General features: G+C 43.0%; 1 protein-coding gene across 4 annotated transcripts in view; it reads right to left on the bottom strand.

Moving 5' to 3' along the window:
- LOC126189356 (ubiquitin-conjugating enzyme E2-24 kDa) overlaps positions 1-14,871 on the bottom strand; it is a 51,907-nt gene extending 37,036 nt beyond the window's left edge. The window contains exons 1-4 of one of the 4 annotated variants that reach the window (XM_049930936.1): positions 14,810-14,871; positions 14,000-14,134; positions 12,370-12,420; positions 12,167-12,299 (exon numbers count right to left, since the gene is read on the bottom strand). In XM_049930936.1, the coding sequence (XP_049786893.1) occupies positions 12,167-12,299; positions 12,370-12,420; positions 14,000-14,130 (315 nt within the window). In that variant the 5' untranslated portion in view covers positions 14,131-14,134; positions 14,810-14,871. Of the gene's footprint in view, positions 1-12,166; positions 12,300-12,369; positions 12,421-13,999; positions 14,135-14,531; positions 14,752-14,773 lie in introns of those variants that run through there. The other 3 variants (XM_049930937.1, XM_049930938.1, XM_049930935.1) reach the window with 3 other exon arrangements.
- Between the last annotated feature and the right edge of the window lie 2,919 nt (positions 14,872-17,790).

Below are 17,790 nucleotides of genomic sequence, written 5' to 3'. Positions count from 1 at the left end.
TGCTGACCCAACGAGTTAGAAATTGCGACGGGGTCCACTAAGGTATCATGCGCGACAGTGAGCCCAGAGACCGGGGAGAAACTAGGCGCGCCTGAGAACCGTCGAAGCCGACTCCAAACTTCCGAGGAGGGAGTGAAGGTGTTAAATGAGCTAATAAAGAATTTCCAGCTTGCCTTCTTGCTATCGCGGATGACATGACGGCATCGCTCACGAAGCTGCTTATAGCGGATACAGTTGGCCAAAGTAGGATGGTGACGGAAAATGCGAAGAGCACGTCGCTGCTCACGTATTGCGTCACGGCATGCCTCGTTCCACCAAGGAACTGGGGGGCGCCGGGGCAATTCGGAGGTGCGTGGTATTGAACGTTCCGCAGCTGTAAGAATAACGTCGGTAATATGTGTGACCTCATCGTCGACGCTGGGAAAGCGACGGTCATCGAATGTCGCTAGAGACGAAAAAAGTGTCCAATCGGCTTGGGCAAATTTCCTGCGTCGCGAGCGCATATATGGCAGTGGAGGCTGCAGTCTAAGGACACATGGAAAGTGGTCACTCGAGTGTGTATCATCAAGGGCGAACCATTCGAAGCGCCAAGCTAGCGGAACAGTACCGACCGCAAGGTCCAAATGAGATAAATTTGTCGTGGAGGCAGACAAAAATGTGGGGACCCCAGTGTTGAAGCAAACTAGATCCGCTTGGTGGAAGACGTCTAGCAATAGAGAGCCACGTGGACAAGGATGTGGAGATCCCCAAAGCGGGTGGTGGGCATTGAAGTCCCCAACCAGCAAATAGGGGGCTGGAAGCTGACCAAGAAGATGAAGGAGATCAGCTCGTGCCATTGGTGTGGATGATGGAATGTATACAGTACAAAGAGAGAATGTGTATCCAGAAAGGGAAAGATGGACGGCAACAGCTTGGAAGGAACTGTTTAAGGGGATTGGGTGATAATGGAGAGTATCATGGAGAAGAATCATGAGTCCTCCATGGGCTGGAGTGCCTTCAACAGAGGGGAGGTCATATCGGACGGACTGAAAATGAGGGAGAACAAAGCGGTCATGGGGACGCAGCTTTGTTTCCTGAAGACAGAAGATGACCGGCAAGTAGGATCGTAAGAGGACCGACAATTCATCCCGATTGGCTCGAATGCCGCGGATATTCCAGTGGATAATGGACATAGGGTGAACAGAAAATGGAGGAATGTGACCAAGGGTGCTGTCAACTCAACGACTGCTCAGAGCTTGCGACCGACAGCAGGGAATGGCATTCAGCCGAAGGCAGAAGATCCTGATCCATAGGTTGGTCAGGAGCAGCCCCTGCCACCAGCGATCGGCCGGTTGACCGGCCACCAGCAGTGCGCCTCGGCGACACAGAACACGGCCGAGGGCGATTTCCGCCAGGTGGTGCTGTAGATGGGACACGCCTTGGCGGAGAAGGAGAGGAACTGGGTTTCTTTGCAGCCTTCTTGGAAGTATGATTAGATGAAGGAGGAACCGATGGTTGTGAAGTTGCGGTAAGTAAAAATTCTTCACGAGTATGCTCTTTTTTCGAAGACTTGGCATCTGACTTTTGGGCTCGAGATTTAGCAGAACCCGACGAAGGGTGAGCCATAGAGTGGGCAGGCGAAAGTGGTGAGGTTGAACGAGCGATCTTTGTGCGCTGGCCGATCTGACGACCGTGGTACTAAAGGTGAGGTCGCAAGTCTGCGTGGCCGCCTCCTTTGTTGGCCGAGGAGAAGGAAGGACAGTGCTGTATTTTCCTGTCTGAGGCACGGTGGGCTTGCGACTGGCGAATAATTTTCGAGCAGCAAAGGTCGACACCTTTTCCTTCACTCTTATTTCCTGGATGAGCTTTTCGTCCTTAAAAACGGGGCAATCTCGAGAGGAAGCAGCGTGGTCACCCATACAGTTGATGCAGCGAGGGGATGGAGGTGGACAAGCACCCTCATGGGCATCCTTGCCACACGTAACACATTTGGCCGGATTGGAACAGGACTGGCTGGTGTGATTGAACCGCTGACACCGATAGCAACGCGTAGGGTTTGGGACATAAGGGCGAACGGAAATTATCTCATAGCCTGCTTTGATTTTCGATGGGAGTTGAACTTTGTCAAATGTCAAGAAGACAGTGCGGGTTGGAATGATGTTCGTGTCAACCCTTTTCATAACTCTATGAACAGCCGTTACGCCCTGGTCAGACAGGTAGTGCTGAATTTCTTCGTCAGACAAACCATCGAGGGAGCGTGTATAAACGACTCCACGCGAGGAATTTAAGGTACGGTGCGGTTCCACCCAGACAGGGAAGGTGTGGAGCAGAGAAGTACGCAGCAATTTTTGTGCCTGAAGGGCACTGACTGTTTCTAACAACAGGGTGCCATTCCGTAATCTGGAACAAGACTTTACAGGACCTGCAATTGCGTCGACACCTTTCTGAATAATGAAAGGGTTGACCGTGGAGAAGTCGTGACCTTCGTCAGACCGAGAAACAACAAGGAACTGTGGCAACGATGGAAGAACTGTCTGTGGCTGAGACTCAGTATACTTACGTTTGTGAGCAGACATAGTGGAAGGTGAGGAAACCATTGCAGAAGAATCCCCCATGATTACCAGCGTCTCCGATGGCGCGCTCCTCCCTTGTGGGGGCCCTCTCAGAGGGCACTCCCGCCTTAGGTGATTGTTCACACCTCAGGTCACACCTCCCGACAACCGGACGGAGGGACCAATCGGCACTTTCGGAAGGTATCAGCTCAGGTAATCACCCCTCCCTGGGCCTGGCCGTTACCAGGGGGTACGTACGTGTCCTACCTGTCTACCCGGGGCGGGGAATTACGCGTTACCCCGTCACCGGCTACGCATGGAAGTGCGTGGGTCGGCCTTCAGACACGCACAGGGAGGAAAAAAGAGAAAGGGAAAGGAAAGAAGAGGGGTCTCAAACGCCGCAGCGGAGAAAAGTGCAGAGAGAAGCGGGAAGGAAAAGAGAAGGACAGAGGAAGGACGAAGACTTGCAAGTATAGAAAGCAAGGAATTTGTAATAGTTTAGAGCGTCCGTCTCCGGACGTAGGCACAAACCATACTCCCAGAGGGGGAGAAAGGGAAGGAAAGAGCCAGAGGTGAGGGGGGGCGAAGATGGGGGAGGGGGAAGGATGAGGAAAGGGAAGGTATGCAGCCCGGAAAGGAAGGAGGGCCACATTAGCTCGGGGTCCCGTGCTCGCTACGCACGTATCCACAAAAGAGTTGTGTACCCCCTGGGAGGAGTTACCCCCTTTTATTTTTGTTGCTCTGAATTAGAGCATGGCTGTACTACTACACCTAACTTCTGAACGTTGCAGTTCGTCCCATCAATTTGAGACATCCACATTGTAGAAGATCACATACCAGGAGGATCTTCACTGAAACAAGAAAATCTTTTTCTGACTATTTATTTGTACGATAGCACTTCCATCACAAATGACACAAATGTTTCAAGCTGCTTCAGATGTCTGGCTCATTAAATTCACAGTGAACAATATGTCACATACAACTTTTGGAAGACTGAAAAATGAGAAATCAATAAGTAACTGAATATCTGAAACTAAATCTTTACATGAAAAAATGACACTTCGTAAACTAGTGTGTGTTCACACTGTTTATTTATGTTATTTCAAATAGAAAATCAAAATGCAGTAAGAAGCAATTTGATGCTAACAATACAACAGCAGAAACATGCTGAACTGCATTGCATTCACCTGGTTGGATGGCATCAAAGTGCCCTGAGGTGAATGACTGCCATAGGGTTAAGAAACTCTCAAGCATAAACTGTTCCAATATTGAAGCAGCTGTGAGCTGTTTCATGGAAGGTTTTGCTATTACTAGTCCGTTAGAAAGTGAAGCAAATTAACTTTGAGTGTTAGATATTCACTTTCTAACGGACTAGTAATAGGAAAACCTTCCATGAAAGAGCTCACAGCTGCTTCACACACACACAGATTATATATATATATATATATATATATATATAATAGAAGGAAACATTCCATGAAGGAAAAATATACCTAAAAACAAAGATGATGTGACTTACCAAATGAAAGTGCTGGCAGGTCGACAGACACACAAACGAACACAAACATACACACAAAATTCAAGCTTTCGCAACAAACTGTTGCCTCATCAGGAAAGAGGGAAGGAGAGGGAAAGACGAAAGGGTGTGGGTTTTAAGGGAGAGGGTAAGGAGTCATTCCAGTCCCGGGAGCGGAAAGACTTACCTTATGGCGAAAAAAGGACGGGTATACACTCGCACACACACACATATCCATCCACACATATACGGACACAAGCAGACATATTTAAAGACAAAGAGTTTGGGCAGAGATGTCAGTCGAGGCAGAAGTGCAGAGGCAAAGATGTTGTTGAATGACAGGTGAGGTATGAGTGGCAGCAACTTGAAGTTAGCGGAGATTGAGGCCTGGTGGATAACAGGAAGAGAGGATATGTTGAAGAGCAAGTTCCCATCTCCGGAGTTCGGATAGGTTGGTGTTAGTAGGAAGTATCCAGATAACCCGGACGGTGTAACACTGCGCCAAGATGTGCTGGTCGTGCACCAAGGCATGTTTAGCCACAGGGTGATCCTCATTACCAACAAACACTGTCTGCCTGTGTCCATTCATGTGAATGGACAGTTTGTTGCTGGTCATTCCCACATAGAATGCATCACAGTGTAGGCAGGTCAGTTGGTAGATCACGTGGGTGCTTTCACACGTGGCTCTGCCTTTGATTGTGTACACCTTCCGGGTTACAGGACTGGAGTAGGTGGTGGTGGGAGGGTGCATGGGACAGGTTTTACACCGGGGGCGGTTACAAGGGTAGGAGCCAGAGGGTAGGGAAGGTGGTTTGGGGATTTCATAGGGATGTACTAAGAGGTTACGAAGGTTAGGTGGACGGCGGAAAGACACTCTTGGTGGAGTGGGGAGGATTTCATGAAGGATGGATCTCATTTCAGGGCAGGATTTGAGGAAGTCGTATCCCTGCTGGAGAGCCACATTCAGAATCTGATCCAGTCCCGGAAAGTATCCTGTCACAAGTGGGGCACTTTTGTGGTTCTTCTGTGGGAGGTTCTGGGTTTGAGAGGATGAGGAAGTGGCTCTGTTTATTTGCTTCTGTACCAGGTCGGGAGGGTAGTTGCGGGATGCGAAAGCTGTTGTCAGGTTGTTGGTGTAATGCTTCAGGGATTCCGGACTGGAGCAGATTCGTTTGCCACGAAGACCTAGGCTGTAGGGAAGGGACCGTTTGATGTGGAATGGGTGGCAGCTGTCGTAATGGAGGTACTGCTGCTTGTTGGTGGGTTTGATGTGGACAGACGTGTGAAGCTGGCCATTGGACAGGTGAAGGTCAACATCAAGGAAAGTGGCATGGGATTTGGAGTAGGACCAGGTGAATCTGATGGAACCAAAGGAGTTGAGGTTGGAGAGGAAATTCTGGAGTTCTTCTTCACTGTGAGTCCAGATCATGAAGATGTCATCAATATATCTGTACCAAACTTTGGGTTGGCAGGCCTGGGTAACCAAGAGGGCTTCCTCTAAGCGACCCATGAATAGGTTGGCATACAAGGGGGCCATCCTGGTACCCATGGCTGTTCCCTTTAATTGTTGGTATGTCTGGTTTTCAAAAGTGAAGAAGTTGTGGGTCAGGATGAAGCTGGCTAAGGTAATGAGGAAAGAGGTTTTAGGTAGGGTGGCAGGTGATCGGCGTGAAAGGAAGTGCTCCATCGCAGCGAGGCCCTGGACGTGCGGGATATTTGTGTATAAGGAAGTGGCATCAATGGTTACAAGGATGGTTTCTGGGGGTAACGGATTGGGTAAGGATTCCAGGCGTTCGAGAAAGTGGTTGGTGTCTTTGATGAAGGATGGGAGACTGCATGTAATGGGTTGAAGGTGTTGATCTACGTAGGCAGAGATACGTTCTGTGGGGGCTTGGTAACCAGCTACAATGGGGCGGCCGGGATGATTGGGTTTGTGATTTTTAGGAAGAAGGTAGAAGGTAGGGTTGCGGGGTGTCGGTGGGGTCAGGAGGTTGATGGAGTCAGGTGAAAGGTTTTGTAGGGGGCCTAAGGTTCTGAGGATTCCTTGAAGCTCTGCCTGGACATCAGGAATGGGATTACCTTGGCAAACTTTGTATGTGGTGTTGTCTGAAAGCTGACGCAGTCCCTCAGCCACATACTCCCGACGATCAAGTACCACGGTCGTGGAACCCTTGTCCGCCGGAAGAATGACGATGGACCGGTCAGCCTTCAGATCACGGATAGCCTGGGCTTCAGCAGTGGTGATGTTGGGAGTAGGATTAAGGTTTTTTAAGAAGGATTGAGAGGCAAGGCTTATATGTGTGGATGGATATGTGTGTGTGTGCGAGTGTATACCCGTCCTTTTTTCCCCATAAGGTAAGTCTTTCCGCTCCCGGGACTGGAATGACTCCTTACCCTCTCCCTTAAAACCCACATCCTTTCGTCTTTCCCTCTCCTTCCCTCTTTCCTGATGAGGCAACAGTTTGTTGCGAAAGCTTGAATTTTGTGTGTATGTTTGTGTTCGTTTGTGTGTCTGTCGACCTGCCAGCACTTTCATTTGGTAAGTCAGGGGGAAACATTCCACGTGGGAAAAATATTTCTAAAAAGAAAGATGATGTGACTTACCAAACGAAAGTGCTGGCACATCAATAGACACACAAACATACACACAAAATTCTAGCTTTCGCAACCAGCAGTTGCTTCATCTGGAAAGAGGGAAGGAGAGGGAAAGACGAAAGGATGTGGGTTTTAAGGGAGAGGATAAGGAGTCATTCCAATCCCGGGAGCGGAAAGACTTACCTTGGGGGGAAAAACGGACAGGTATACACTCGCGCGTTCACACATATCCATCCGCACATAACAGACAAGCAGATATATGTAAAGGCAAAGAGTTTGGGTAGAGACTTCAGTCGAGGCGGAACGAACAAAGGCAAAGATGTTATTGAATGACAGGTGAGGTCCTACTCCAAATCCCATGCCACTTTCCTCGACATTGACCTACATCTGTCCAATGGCCAGCTTCACACATCTGTCCACATCAAACCCACCAACAAGCAACAGTACTTCCATTATGACAGCTGCCACCCATTCCATATCTAACGGTCCCTTCCCTACAGCCTAGGTCTTCGTGGCAAACGAATCTGCTCCAGCCCTGAATCCCTGAATCATTACAACAACCTGAAAACAGCTTTTGCATCCCGTAACTACCCTCCCGACATGGTACAGAAACAAATAACCAGAGCCACTTCCTCATCCCCCCAAACCCAGAACCTCCCACAGAAGAATCCCAAAAGTGCCCCACTTGTGACAGGATACTTTCCGGGACTAGATCAGACTATGAATGTGGCTCTCCAGCAGGGATACAACTTCCTCAAATCCTGCCCCGAAATGAGATCCATCCTTCACGAAATCCTCCCCACTCCACCAAGAGTGTCTTTCCGCCGTCCACCTAACCTTCGTAACCTCTTGGTTCATCCCCATGAAATCCCCAAACCACCTTCCCTACCCTCTGGCTCCTACCCTTGTAAACGCCCTTGGTGTAAAACCTGTCCCTTGCACCCACCCATCACCACCTACTCCAGTCCTGTAACCCGGAAGGTGTATATGATCAAAGGCAGAGCCACATGTGCCAGCACCCATGTGATTTACCAACTGAGATGGGAACTTGCCCTTCAATATATCCTCTCTTCCCGTTACCCGCTATTTTCAAGTTGCCGCCGCACATACCTCAACTGTCATTCAATAACGTCTTTGCCTCTGTACTTCCGCCTCGACTGACATCTCTACCCAAACTCTTTGCCTTTACATATGTCTGCTTGTGTCTGTTATGTGCGGATGGATGTGTGTGTGTGTGCGCGCGTGATCGAGTGTATACCTACCTGTCCCCTTTTCCCCCCAAGGTAAGTCTTTCCGCTCCCGGGATTGGAATGACTCCTTATCCTCTCCCTTAAAACCCACATCCTTTCGTCTTTCCCTCTCCTTCCCTCTTTCCTGACGAAGCTGCCGTTGGTTGCGAAAGCTAGAATTTTGTGTGTCTATCGACCTGCCAGCGCTTTTGTTTGGTAAGTCTCATCATCTTTCTTTTTAGATATATTTTTCCCATATGAGAAAAGAGGCAATGTGCTTCTAGTGGCGAAATTGAAGTCACTGTCCTGTCGTTGGTTTTCGGTGCGCATTCGTGACAAATTTTTTATGATTACTGCAATTAATTCTATAAAGCGAAATGATTTAACTGACTTGGATCTGCAATGTGATGTCATCTGTTGGTGCATGTCTTGTGGATTAATTGTTAAGACACAGAAATGTATCAAATGTGGGAGTGAAATGACTCTTTAAGAGTTGAAAGTTTGTGTGAAATGAAATAATTTGAAAGCACAGGAAAAGCCTCCAATTTTTAAGTGTTTTATCTGGATTAATTTCTGGTTTTCTGAAAGATATGAAAATTAGTATCTTTCTGCAGAACACATATTTATGGGTTTACGAGTGTAAACAAAAGTTTATATACCAAGAACTTGATTCAGCCAAGCAAACGATTGTCGATTGGGGATAATTTTGCACAGAAGTTCTAGTGGAAGTTCGCACAAGACAGAACAAGAAACTTGGTGGCGAAGGGCAGACTGTTGAGATGAATGGATCTCAGTTTGGCAAGTGGTAGTCAGGGAGGGAGAACAAACATGTAGAGATGTTTTTGGTGGTACCCAAAGAGGCAAATACAATTTATTTACATATTTTTTTTGCATTGTGTCTAGGTTTCCATAAGCTGTTACACTGAAAATTCTTAAAGGGAATATTTTGCCCAGGATAATAGTATCATCAGACCGTTTCTCCAATACAAATGTCTAAAAACCAAAGGTTTCCAGCACCTTACTGTAAATCACAAATTGAATTTCAAGGTTACAGAGACAGGTCCCATACAAATATCACATAGGGCACACGGAGTGCCATTAAATGGTCCCTACAGTGGAAGACATTTTTCAATAGTGACCTCTGCGAATGTGTGGAGGAAAGAAATGAGTCAGACCTGTTTTTATATTTTTGTGGGCTGTTGGATTGGTGTACACTTGAAGAGAATAAAATCTGTTGTAGTTTCATCTTTTCTTTCTTTTCAGTGGTAACTTATTTCTAACTATACAAACAGCAGTTCTATTAATAATATTGGTTGCAACAAATAACTGACTATTTTTCATGATTATGTCAATTACTACAAAATGTTTATTAATTCCAGTGGGAAAGACTGCTTTCCAGTTGGCAAAGACAATGCATCTATAAACAAACCTGTTTTCGTAACAGACTGATCTGTAGCTTACCCTGAGGTCTAGGTTAGGCTGGGATGTGACAGTATGGTTGTGACTTAGCAAAGCCAACAAATGTGAAAACTAAAAGACCTGGTTGCCGTGACAACAATTACATTTACAATATTACTATTCATGAATATTTCACTGTGTCTCTCCCCTCCCCTCCCCCCTCCATGTTATGAATTATGACACTGTGTTGACAATAATGGAACTTATACTGCTTACTGCATGAAGAGAATTACATTAATGAACTCACTGTAACAAATATTCCAAACATATTAAAAACTAATAGGCTGTGCTTCCATAAGCGTCTCTCTAAACATTTTCATTTTCTGCCAGTGAGCTGTTCACTTATTATTAAATAACATTTGTTGTGACAAATACTTTTCTTAATGTGTCAAGAATCACAACGTTGTGGTTAAGCTGTGTTCTAATAGCACGGCATAAATTATTATGTGTGAAATTAGTACATTACATTAATAAACAACACTGTTACAAGTATTTCATTGGTCCTTCTCAAATACATAAGGAATTAGAAGGTTACCGTTAGTTCTGGAGATAAATGTACAGTTATGAAACTAGCAATTAAACTTATAATCTTGTGTTTTTAAAACATTATACTTTTTTTCCCTTTGAGTGACTCAAGCATTACAGTAGTGTCTATATGGGAGCAGATACTACCACACTTTACATAGCCGCAAGTCACACAACAAGGAATTAAAATTTAAATCCTCATTTACAGCAATATTTGACTCTTTTTAGGAACGTGTTAGCACTTCCGATATTGTGGTAAATTCACACAAGAATATGAGTTTTCTTAGTGCCTTACATCCATGCACGTTCCTGCACACACTGCTCTTGCATCTGCAGTTAAGGAGCAACAGATGACACACTCCACTTTATTCCTATAATACCTAATGGCAAGAGCTGACAACATTGCTGCACAAGACACAGAAATATGCCACTGGTCCCATTTACAGCAATATTTCACTCTTTTTACAAATGTTTTATCACTTCTGATGTGGTAAATTCAAGTGAGAAATTTTTACCAAGTTACATACAGCATTTACCTTCTAATAGATGTATATTACTACTAAGACAGCTTCACTGATTTCAGTGAGGTCTCCATTTGATACTAATTATGTTATGTAGTATGTTACACGAGAATAGCTTCTTCCACAATTGGTGAAGTCTAGGTTTTGGTCAGGATGAAGCACAGCAAGCCAGCATTTTGGGGAGGGCTGATGGTGGAGGCTGGGGTGGGGACATCCACGAACAGAACAAGACTCACCACAGCCACATGTGGGGCAGTGGAGGGTGAGCACACTCTCAACTTCTGGAATCTGATCAGTGATTATCAATTCATATGATTATTAAGCATTAAGACTTTCTTACAGAAATATTTAAACTATCCTTACACGATATAGAGATGACGAAAATTTGTGTCAAGGTTCTTGACTGGTGAACAAAAAGTGAATCGTGTGCAAACTTCAATGAAAATTCTGAAGTGTGTTCAAGAAAACCCACATATTCTCAACAATGTGGTTACCAGAGACAAAACCAGGTATTTCCAGTATTACCTGGAGACGAAAAAAGTTCGGAACACCACACGAACATGTCTCCTTTTATTGAGGCATCTTCTAAAAGGAGTTTGCACCCACTGTGCAATTGGTGAATGCACAGTTTTACATGGAAGTGCTCAAGAGGCTGTGAAAATGAGTCAGTTGCATGTGAACAAGCATCACCTATTCCTGGAAGCTCCACCACAACAATGTGCCATGCCACATTGCACAGTTGATGCAGCAGCGGCTGGCTCAGTACAGTGTTGCCATATTGCCTCACCCTGCCGACAGATGAAATATGACTCTGCTAACTTCTTACTCTTCCCTCACCTAAAACAGGACAACATTTAGACTTCATCGACAATGTCAAGGTGGCTGTAACGAAGACTCTCAACAGCGTTCTGGCCAGTGACCTCCAGAAGGTGTTTGCAGATTGGCACACACATTACACTCAAGAGTGCTGAAGCCCAAGGGTCCTACTTCGAACAGTTTTACAGGAATGTGCGCCAATATGTGTAATAAAATCAGCTCTACTACTTTCTGATTGCACCCTGTACATTATGTTATTCAAAGAGAGTATCAGCACCCTCCCAAAACACTATCCTCTGCTGCTTACTAATAACCAGTATGTATCTAATATCTAACATTCCAAACCCCTGCAACCTATATGCAATTTTATGTTGTGTGCCTTCCACTTAAGCTTATTTATATCTGACGGAAATCAAACCACGATTAATCTTTATTTTAACAAGTTACTCATCTATCTTCTCAAAACCCCATGAACACCTGAGGCTACGGTCATGTGTGGAAAAGTATTCCACTAAACACAATCCATGGAGAACACTCCGCCCCAAATATCTAATCACAACTGCACTACAGCTCCATTTTCCTGTAGGTATTGTTAATATACCTAACTGCTAAGTAACAAATCCATTATAATCAACTTTTATCAATGCTGCAGATTAACCTATTAGCATGACCTTTATTCTGATATCACACTGACTGCCAACTAACAACTAAACTGTCACTTTTCAGCCTGATCTACATTAAAGTGTCACCACAAGCAACATTTCGTTGTACTATCCCATTAATGACTTTTGCTCTGGTACAAAGCACAATAATTCCAACTAGACTTCAAACTTTAGAATTTCTGTCTCCTTTACGGCAGTTGAACCTTGCCACACTGATGACATTTTAAATTCAACAATCTCAACACAAGATCAACTATGTACCAATTCATTTGAGTTTTGATAGGCATAGGATTATTAAACATGTTCTACAAACCTTTGGAGGTTTGAATGGGTATTCTGGAGAAAAATGAATATCCAGAAAAAATACGCCCCCTTCGTAGACTGATCCTGGTGGCCCCAATATGGTTGACACCCATTCATACAAATTATCACCTTTTGGACCAGCACTGCAAAAATAAAGTTTTGTAAAGCAAGCAAAACAACACGAAACTTGGCTTCTTAGGTGCATGTTAATACCTGCAGTTCGGTGGTGGATCCAGTGTGATTTCCGCTAATTCTTTCTGAATCCTGAAACAGTGAACAAGAATTAGAAACCACTTAAAACACACTATTGTTGGGGCTTAGCAACTAGAGACAACAGTGGGCATGTGCACATGTGTCTTTTTTCCCCTAGTCTCATGAAGGACTCCACTCAATAGCTGGTAGTATCTAGTGATCTGATCACAACGTGCTTGTCTACCACTGATTGTGTCCTCTATTCACTGAGTAGCCATCTATCCTTGTCATATTATCATCACTGAATCTATTCTGACAAACTATTCAGTAAGGCTCTTCTCAAATATTAAACTATGCTGCAATGCCTGATTGGGAAAGTCCAGAATATGAACAGCAATAGGAAATTAGATTATGCATCTTCTCTTAAATGTTTGACTGCAACACTGCTCAATATGAAAAACAGAAATATCTGTGGGATTAGTAATACTGATTACTTGGTAAATGATACTTAGCCTACTTTTAAATAATCTCAAATACTGAACAATACTTTGTTCTCTTTTGTCTCTTGGTCACCAGTAAAATCTTTAGGGCCTACTCAAATGAGATCTGTAATTACTTCCCAAATATCTTGCCACTGCACATCTCATTCTAAACAACTTACTGGTTTTGAAGAAAATAAATTTTTAAATGTTGTCACCAAAGTTGCCAATTATTTATTGGCTGCAAGTGGTTTTGGGCTTGGCCCATTTTCTCAAGCCACATATGTTTTATTTACGATATGTTTGTTGCAAACAGTTCTGTTTATATCATCACACTTAAATGTGTTTCAGATCTTTATTATTCAGCATGATACAATCCACCTGATATTTCATGTACAATGGAGAAATTTTTTCTTACTGCATTACACAGAGTACCGCGCTCGCTTATTTTTTTACATTTTATAACCTTGACATTTGTTGATACAAAGAATGTTATAACACTCTTTGCATCAACATCTGTAAAAAGTTACAGTAACACCTGGAGAAAAAAAAGAAGCCAGACACATTGTAATCCAACTAGGACAAATTCTCCAACGTATATAACATACTGCCGTCACACAGACCACATCATTCTGGTAATGAGGCTCTGAGATACTTGTAAATGTGATGACATAAATAGAACTGTTAACAACAAACATATCCTAAATATAAAAACATGGCTTGTGAAAATTGGCAAAGTTCAAAACTAACCAGCCAATATATAATTAGCAGCTTCGGCGAAAATTAAGATGACTTTCCTTCATTGTTTCAGAATGGCAAGGTAACATACTTAAAACCTTTATACTTAGCAGTTAGTTTTAATCATTCCTTGCTTTGCCCACAGAACGAGACTGCACATGAAATACATAGTACTATTCTGCAAAACACTGGGGAAGACTTAGGCTTCGAAACTATGTAAAGAGAACTTGGCATATAATCACAATGGCCCAGCAATATAAATCTGTGGAAGCTACACTTCATACTAACGAGTATCCTTAAGCTAGAACACACACGCCACAGCCTAGCAAGAGAACCTAAACGAAACAAAAGTTCTTGGCGTCACATAAATTACAGGCACTTTTGTTGTTACCTCCAGTCCCTCTATCCCACACAAACATCCTTACATCACTTACCTTTTTGCAGAAGTACTAAGCGCTTTCGACATCTTTGGATTTGGCTTAGTATCTTTATTATCAGTCTTATTGTCAGTCAATGAGGCTGTGCCACGGCCCCGCCCTGTTCCACTAGATCCTGCCCCTGACATCAGTCTGAAAGGAAATGTATGATTTTAAAGAATGAGACTTTGTATAAATATTACCAATCTTTACTGCAATACAAGTTATAAAGATGCTAAAAAGAAACAAAAACCCGAAAAATAAATAAAACAAAGCAGAATCCAGGGATGCAAACATCTATCAGCAACAGTTCAATACCACAAGGATTACACATTATCCGCCATTTTGGAGAAATTTTATTAATACACCTACTCCTTCGATTTTCTCACGAGCTTACTCTGATAACGAAGAACTGATATCTCAAAATCAGAGCACGCAACTTAGTTACCAGGTGAACTGAAGCAAAACGAACAAAGATACGAGTCAAATGACAAGAGGGCTACCGAACCTACAGGGAATTAAAAAAAAAATCATTACAAAGTCACTCAACTCTTTAGCACTTAACGACGATTTTCTTTTTGCTTTGAATACATACACTGTTACTGTTTTAACAACCCCAACAAACACACAATTTACACAAAATAACCGAAACGTGAGGTACAGTGCGCTATTCCATTACACTAAATTTATCTACAAAAAAGTATTTTTCCCCAAAAAGAAAGTATCTCCTATACAACACTTTAGTATACTAATAGCGAGAAAGAAGAGGCAGAGGCAATAAAGATCATGTACTTTTGTTGCAAAACACAAATTACAAAGTATATCTACCAACAGGATCGGCTTGCCGATCACAAAGCTTTCGGCCCAATCGCTGTTCAAAGATATCTTTGACTAGTTTGAAGGCAAAGTTCTTCCGTCAAAGATGGCAAAACATAGGGGGCATATAATTTTTATAAAGTTGATGTGTGAAACTAATTAAAATACAGTAGTATTTTATAAGGAGCACATTAATATACTCTAAAATGAAACTTTTTTCCAAGTTATTCAGCACTTGTTTGATAGCTTTTGCAGCCACTTTGTGCATAAATAAATGGTTAAATTAAGTTAATAACTTTCTAAAGTAAAGATTAACACAACACTCATGTCTGGAATTTTCAGTCATCTACTATGAGTAAGAGCAGCATAAAGCCGCCCTTCCACAGGCAACCACAAGTCGTACATGAATCCTTTCACTATTTCCCTCGGTGGCCAGTATAAACGTATTTTCTACTGGCAGCATATTCAGTAGAGAGTCAATTGAAATAAGACATGTAGGTGTAAATTCGTAAAAACGTTAACAGAAAAAAACACACCTTTAAATATTGTCTATGCAAATAGATTTCTCGTAGAAATAATTTGAGAATATCAAACACTTTAATAAAAGCATTGTTGAAAAAGGACGAAGTGTTCTTCAATACGCATTCGAATGAGCAAAATAACTTAATGAATTTCTTCTGAGCTAGTCAGGTGCATATACAGGGTGGGGCACGATAAGTCACCCATTGGAATTTTGATACTACATGTATATTACTGGGGCAAAAGTTTTCAAATTGTGCGATCAACTTCGTGCACTTCATGGAAATTACGCCAGATGTCGTTGCGAGTTCATCGCTTTTGTTGTGAGCCCGCCATTTCAGTTTTCCGCGATGGCGGACAAAGGACAGTTGACTGTCGCACAAAAGACAAAGTTTGTGTTACTGTTCGTGCTAACGAACAGTGTTACATTGACACATAGAAGGATTCGTGCTCTTTTCGGCGCACGGTGCGCTCCCAGCCCACAGACACTACGCAGATTACATCAAAAATTTGAAGGTACTGGATCTGTTTTGGAGTGTCAGCGGCCACATGAACTACTGTACATTTGCCGCAAAACATTGAAGCAGTTCGAGTGGCTTTGAGTCATAGTCCGATAAATCAACAAGAAGAGCCAGTGCCGAGTTGGGAATTTCACGCCAACCTGTACAAACAATGATTCAATCCGACCTTCGCTTGTATCCACAAAAGATGACTGTGGCACATAAGCTTACTGCGAGAGGTAAGGAGCAGAGACTGCAGTTTGCAAGATGGGCAATCGAGCAAGACCAAGAGGCAGTGCTACACCACACATGGTTTTCTGACGAACCTTATTTTTATGTGAACGGAGTTGTGAACAAACGGAACGTGAACCTCCGCGAATAATGCACACGAAAGACACCTAGGAGGGCCGGGGGGGGGGGGGTAGACGATGTCAAGCCATGGAATCATCAGTCCGTTCTTCTTCGATGCTACAGTAACCAGTGAACACATGCTGCGAAACCAGTTCTTTCCTCAACTCATGGATTCATGTCTTCTATTGCAGACACAATAGTTCATGCAGGATGGATCACATCCGCATACTGCCAACATTGTCCTCTATTTACTGCACGAAAGACTTGGCCTCAGGGTTTTGTCAAACAGATTTCCAGAACGTTACGCTGGAGCAGAAATGTGGCAACTCCATAGCCCAGACATTAACCCATATGATTCTTTGTTTGCGGGTTCCTTAAAGAGTATGTACCGCAGAAAACCCGAAAATGCAGTGCAACTTAGGGCCATTATTGTGGAGTTATGCCACGCCATTCCAGAAGATTTGTGTTGGAGAGTCGTCATCAATGCACGTCTGCGACTTGAAGAAGCTGTAAACCAAAACGGCAGTCATATTGAAGATGAGATTCATTAGGTTGTATTTCCAAGGTGCATTCGTTACTTCTACATAAATAAATTACAAATCTTGTCAACATCAAATGTGTTATTCATGAAACAAATCAGGTGATTTATCTCTATATGAGATGACATGGCTGTTCATCTTAAGGGGTCCTCATGCATTCAACAATATTCTCAAATCGTCGATATACTGACTGTCTGGCAGCACATATTGACTTATTGCCAATACTAGAAGGATTTACAAGCAGGGTGATGTCTGTATAAGTATTCTCAGTATTTCCAACACATACTGAACATTTGAGATCAAGTATGGATGGTTTAACAATACTCTCCATTCAAATGTTTACGGAGCTTCATGAACCAGCCACATAGCGTTATCGTGCACTGTTTATGTTTTCAACTCACAGATGTGTTTATTATTCTACAGGTTCAGGTTTTAGTAGTCTTTTGACACAAAACAGTTTTAACAGGCCTATGCAAGGACAATCTTTGTAAATAACATTTTAGGATGTCAACAGAGCATCCTAGAACCACACTGCTGAAATTATTAATTTGAAAATATAATACAGGTTGGTGAACTATATAGCAGTTTGGAAAAACGCTTCTGCTTCGAAAACTGCGTTTTACATCTGCAATGAAAAGTAAGAGGTCGAAATGAATTTCAGTTTCACAAAATTGCCACAAACATTAATTGTCTGAAAATATCCTTGTTAGTTACATGTAATTGCTTCACAGGCTTCTGTAGAATATAACTAATTGTGTTTGCTGATATTACAGATATAAACTTAGATCACTTGAACAGCCTGCTGTAGCCAGGAATCTCAAAGTAACTTCCAATCTCTAATCAGTTGGGACTTCCCCTCTCATTAACATGTTTTGAATCTCTGTGTTATTTGATACCAACATTAACAACTTGTCAATGATGCACGACTCATCACAATGTATGTCATGAAATCTTTCAGTCTGTGTTTCTAATTTCAGTCATTAAATCAACATGTAATGAACTGCTAATTTTTTTCAACCATTCTCGGATACATTTCCTCTTTTTCATTATTTTCTCTTCCTTGCAATCTCTAGCTAATATAATT

The sequence above is a fragment of the Schistocerca cancellata genome, chromosome 1 (genome assembly GCF_023864275.1).
Source record: "Schistocerca cancellata isolate TAMUIC-IGC-003103 chromosome 1, iqSchCanc2.1, whole genome shotgun sequence".
In the NCBI taxonomy this organism is placed as follows: Eukaryota; Metazoa; Arthropoda; class Insecta; order Orthoptera; family Acrididae; genus Schistocerca; species Schistocerca cancellata.
The sequence above is the reverse complement of the archived record's forward strand: the minus strand, read 5'-3'. Positions and strand labels throughout refer to the sequence as shown.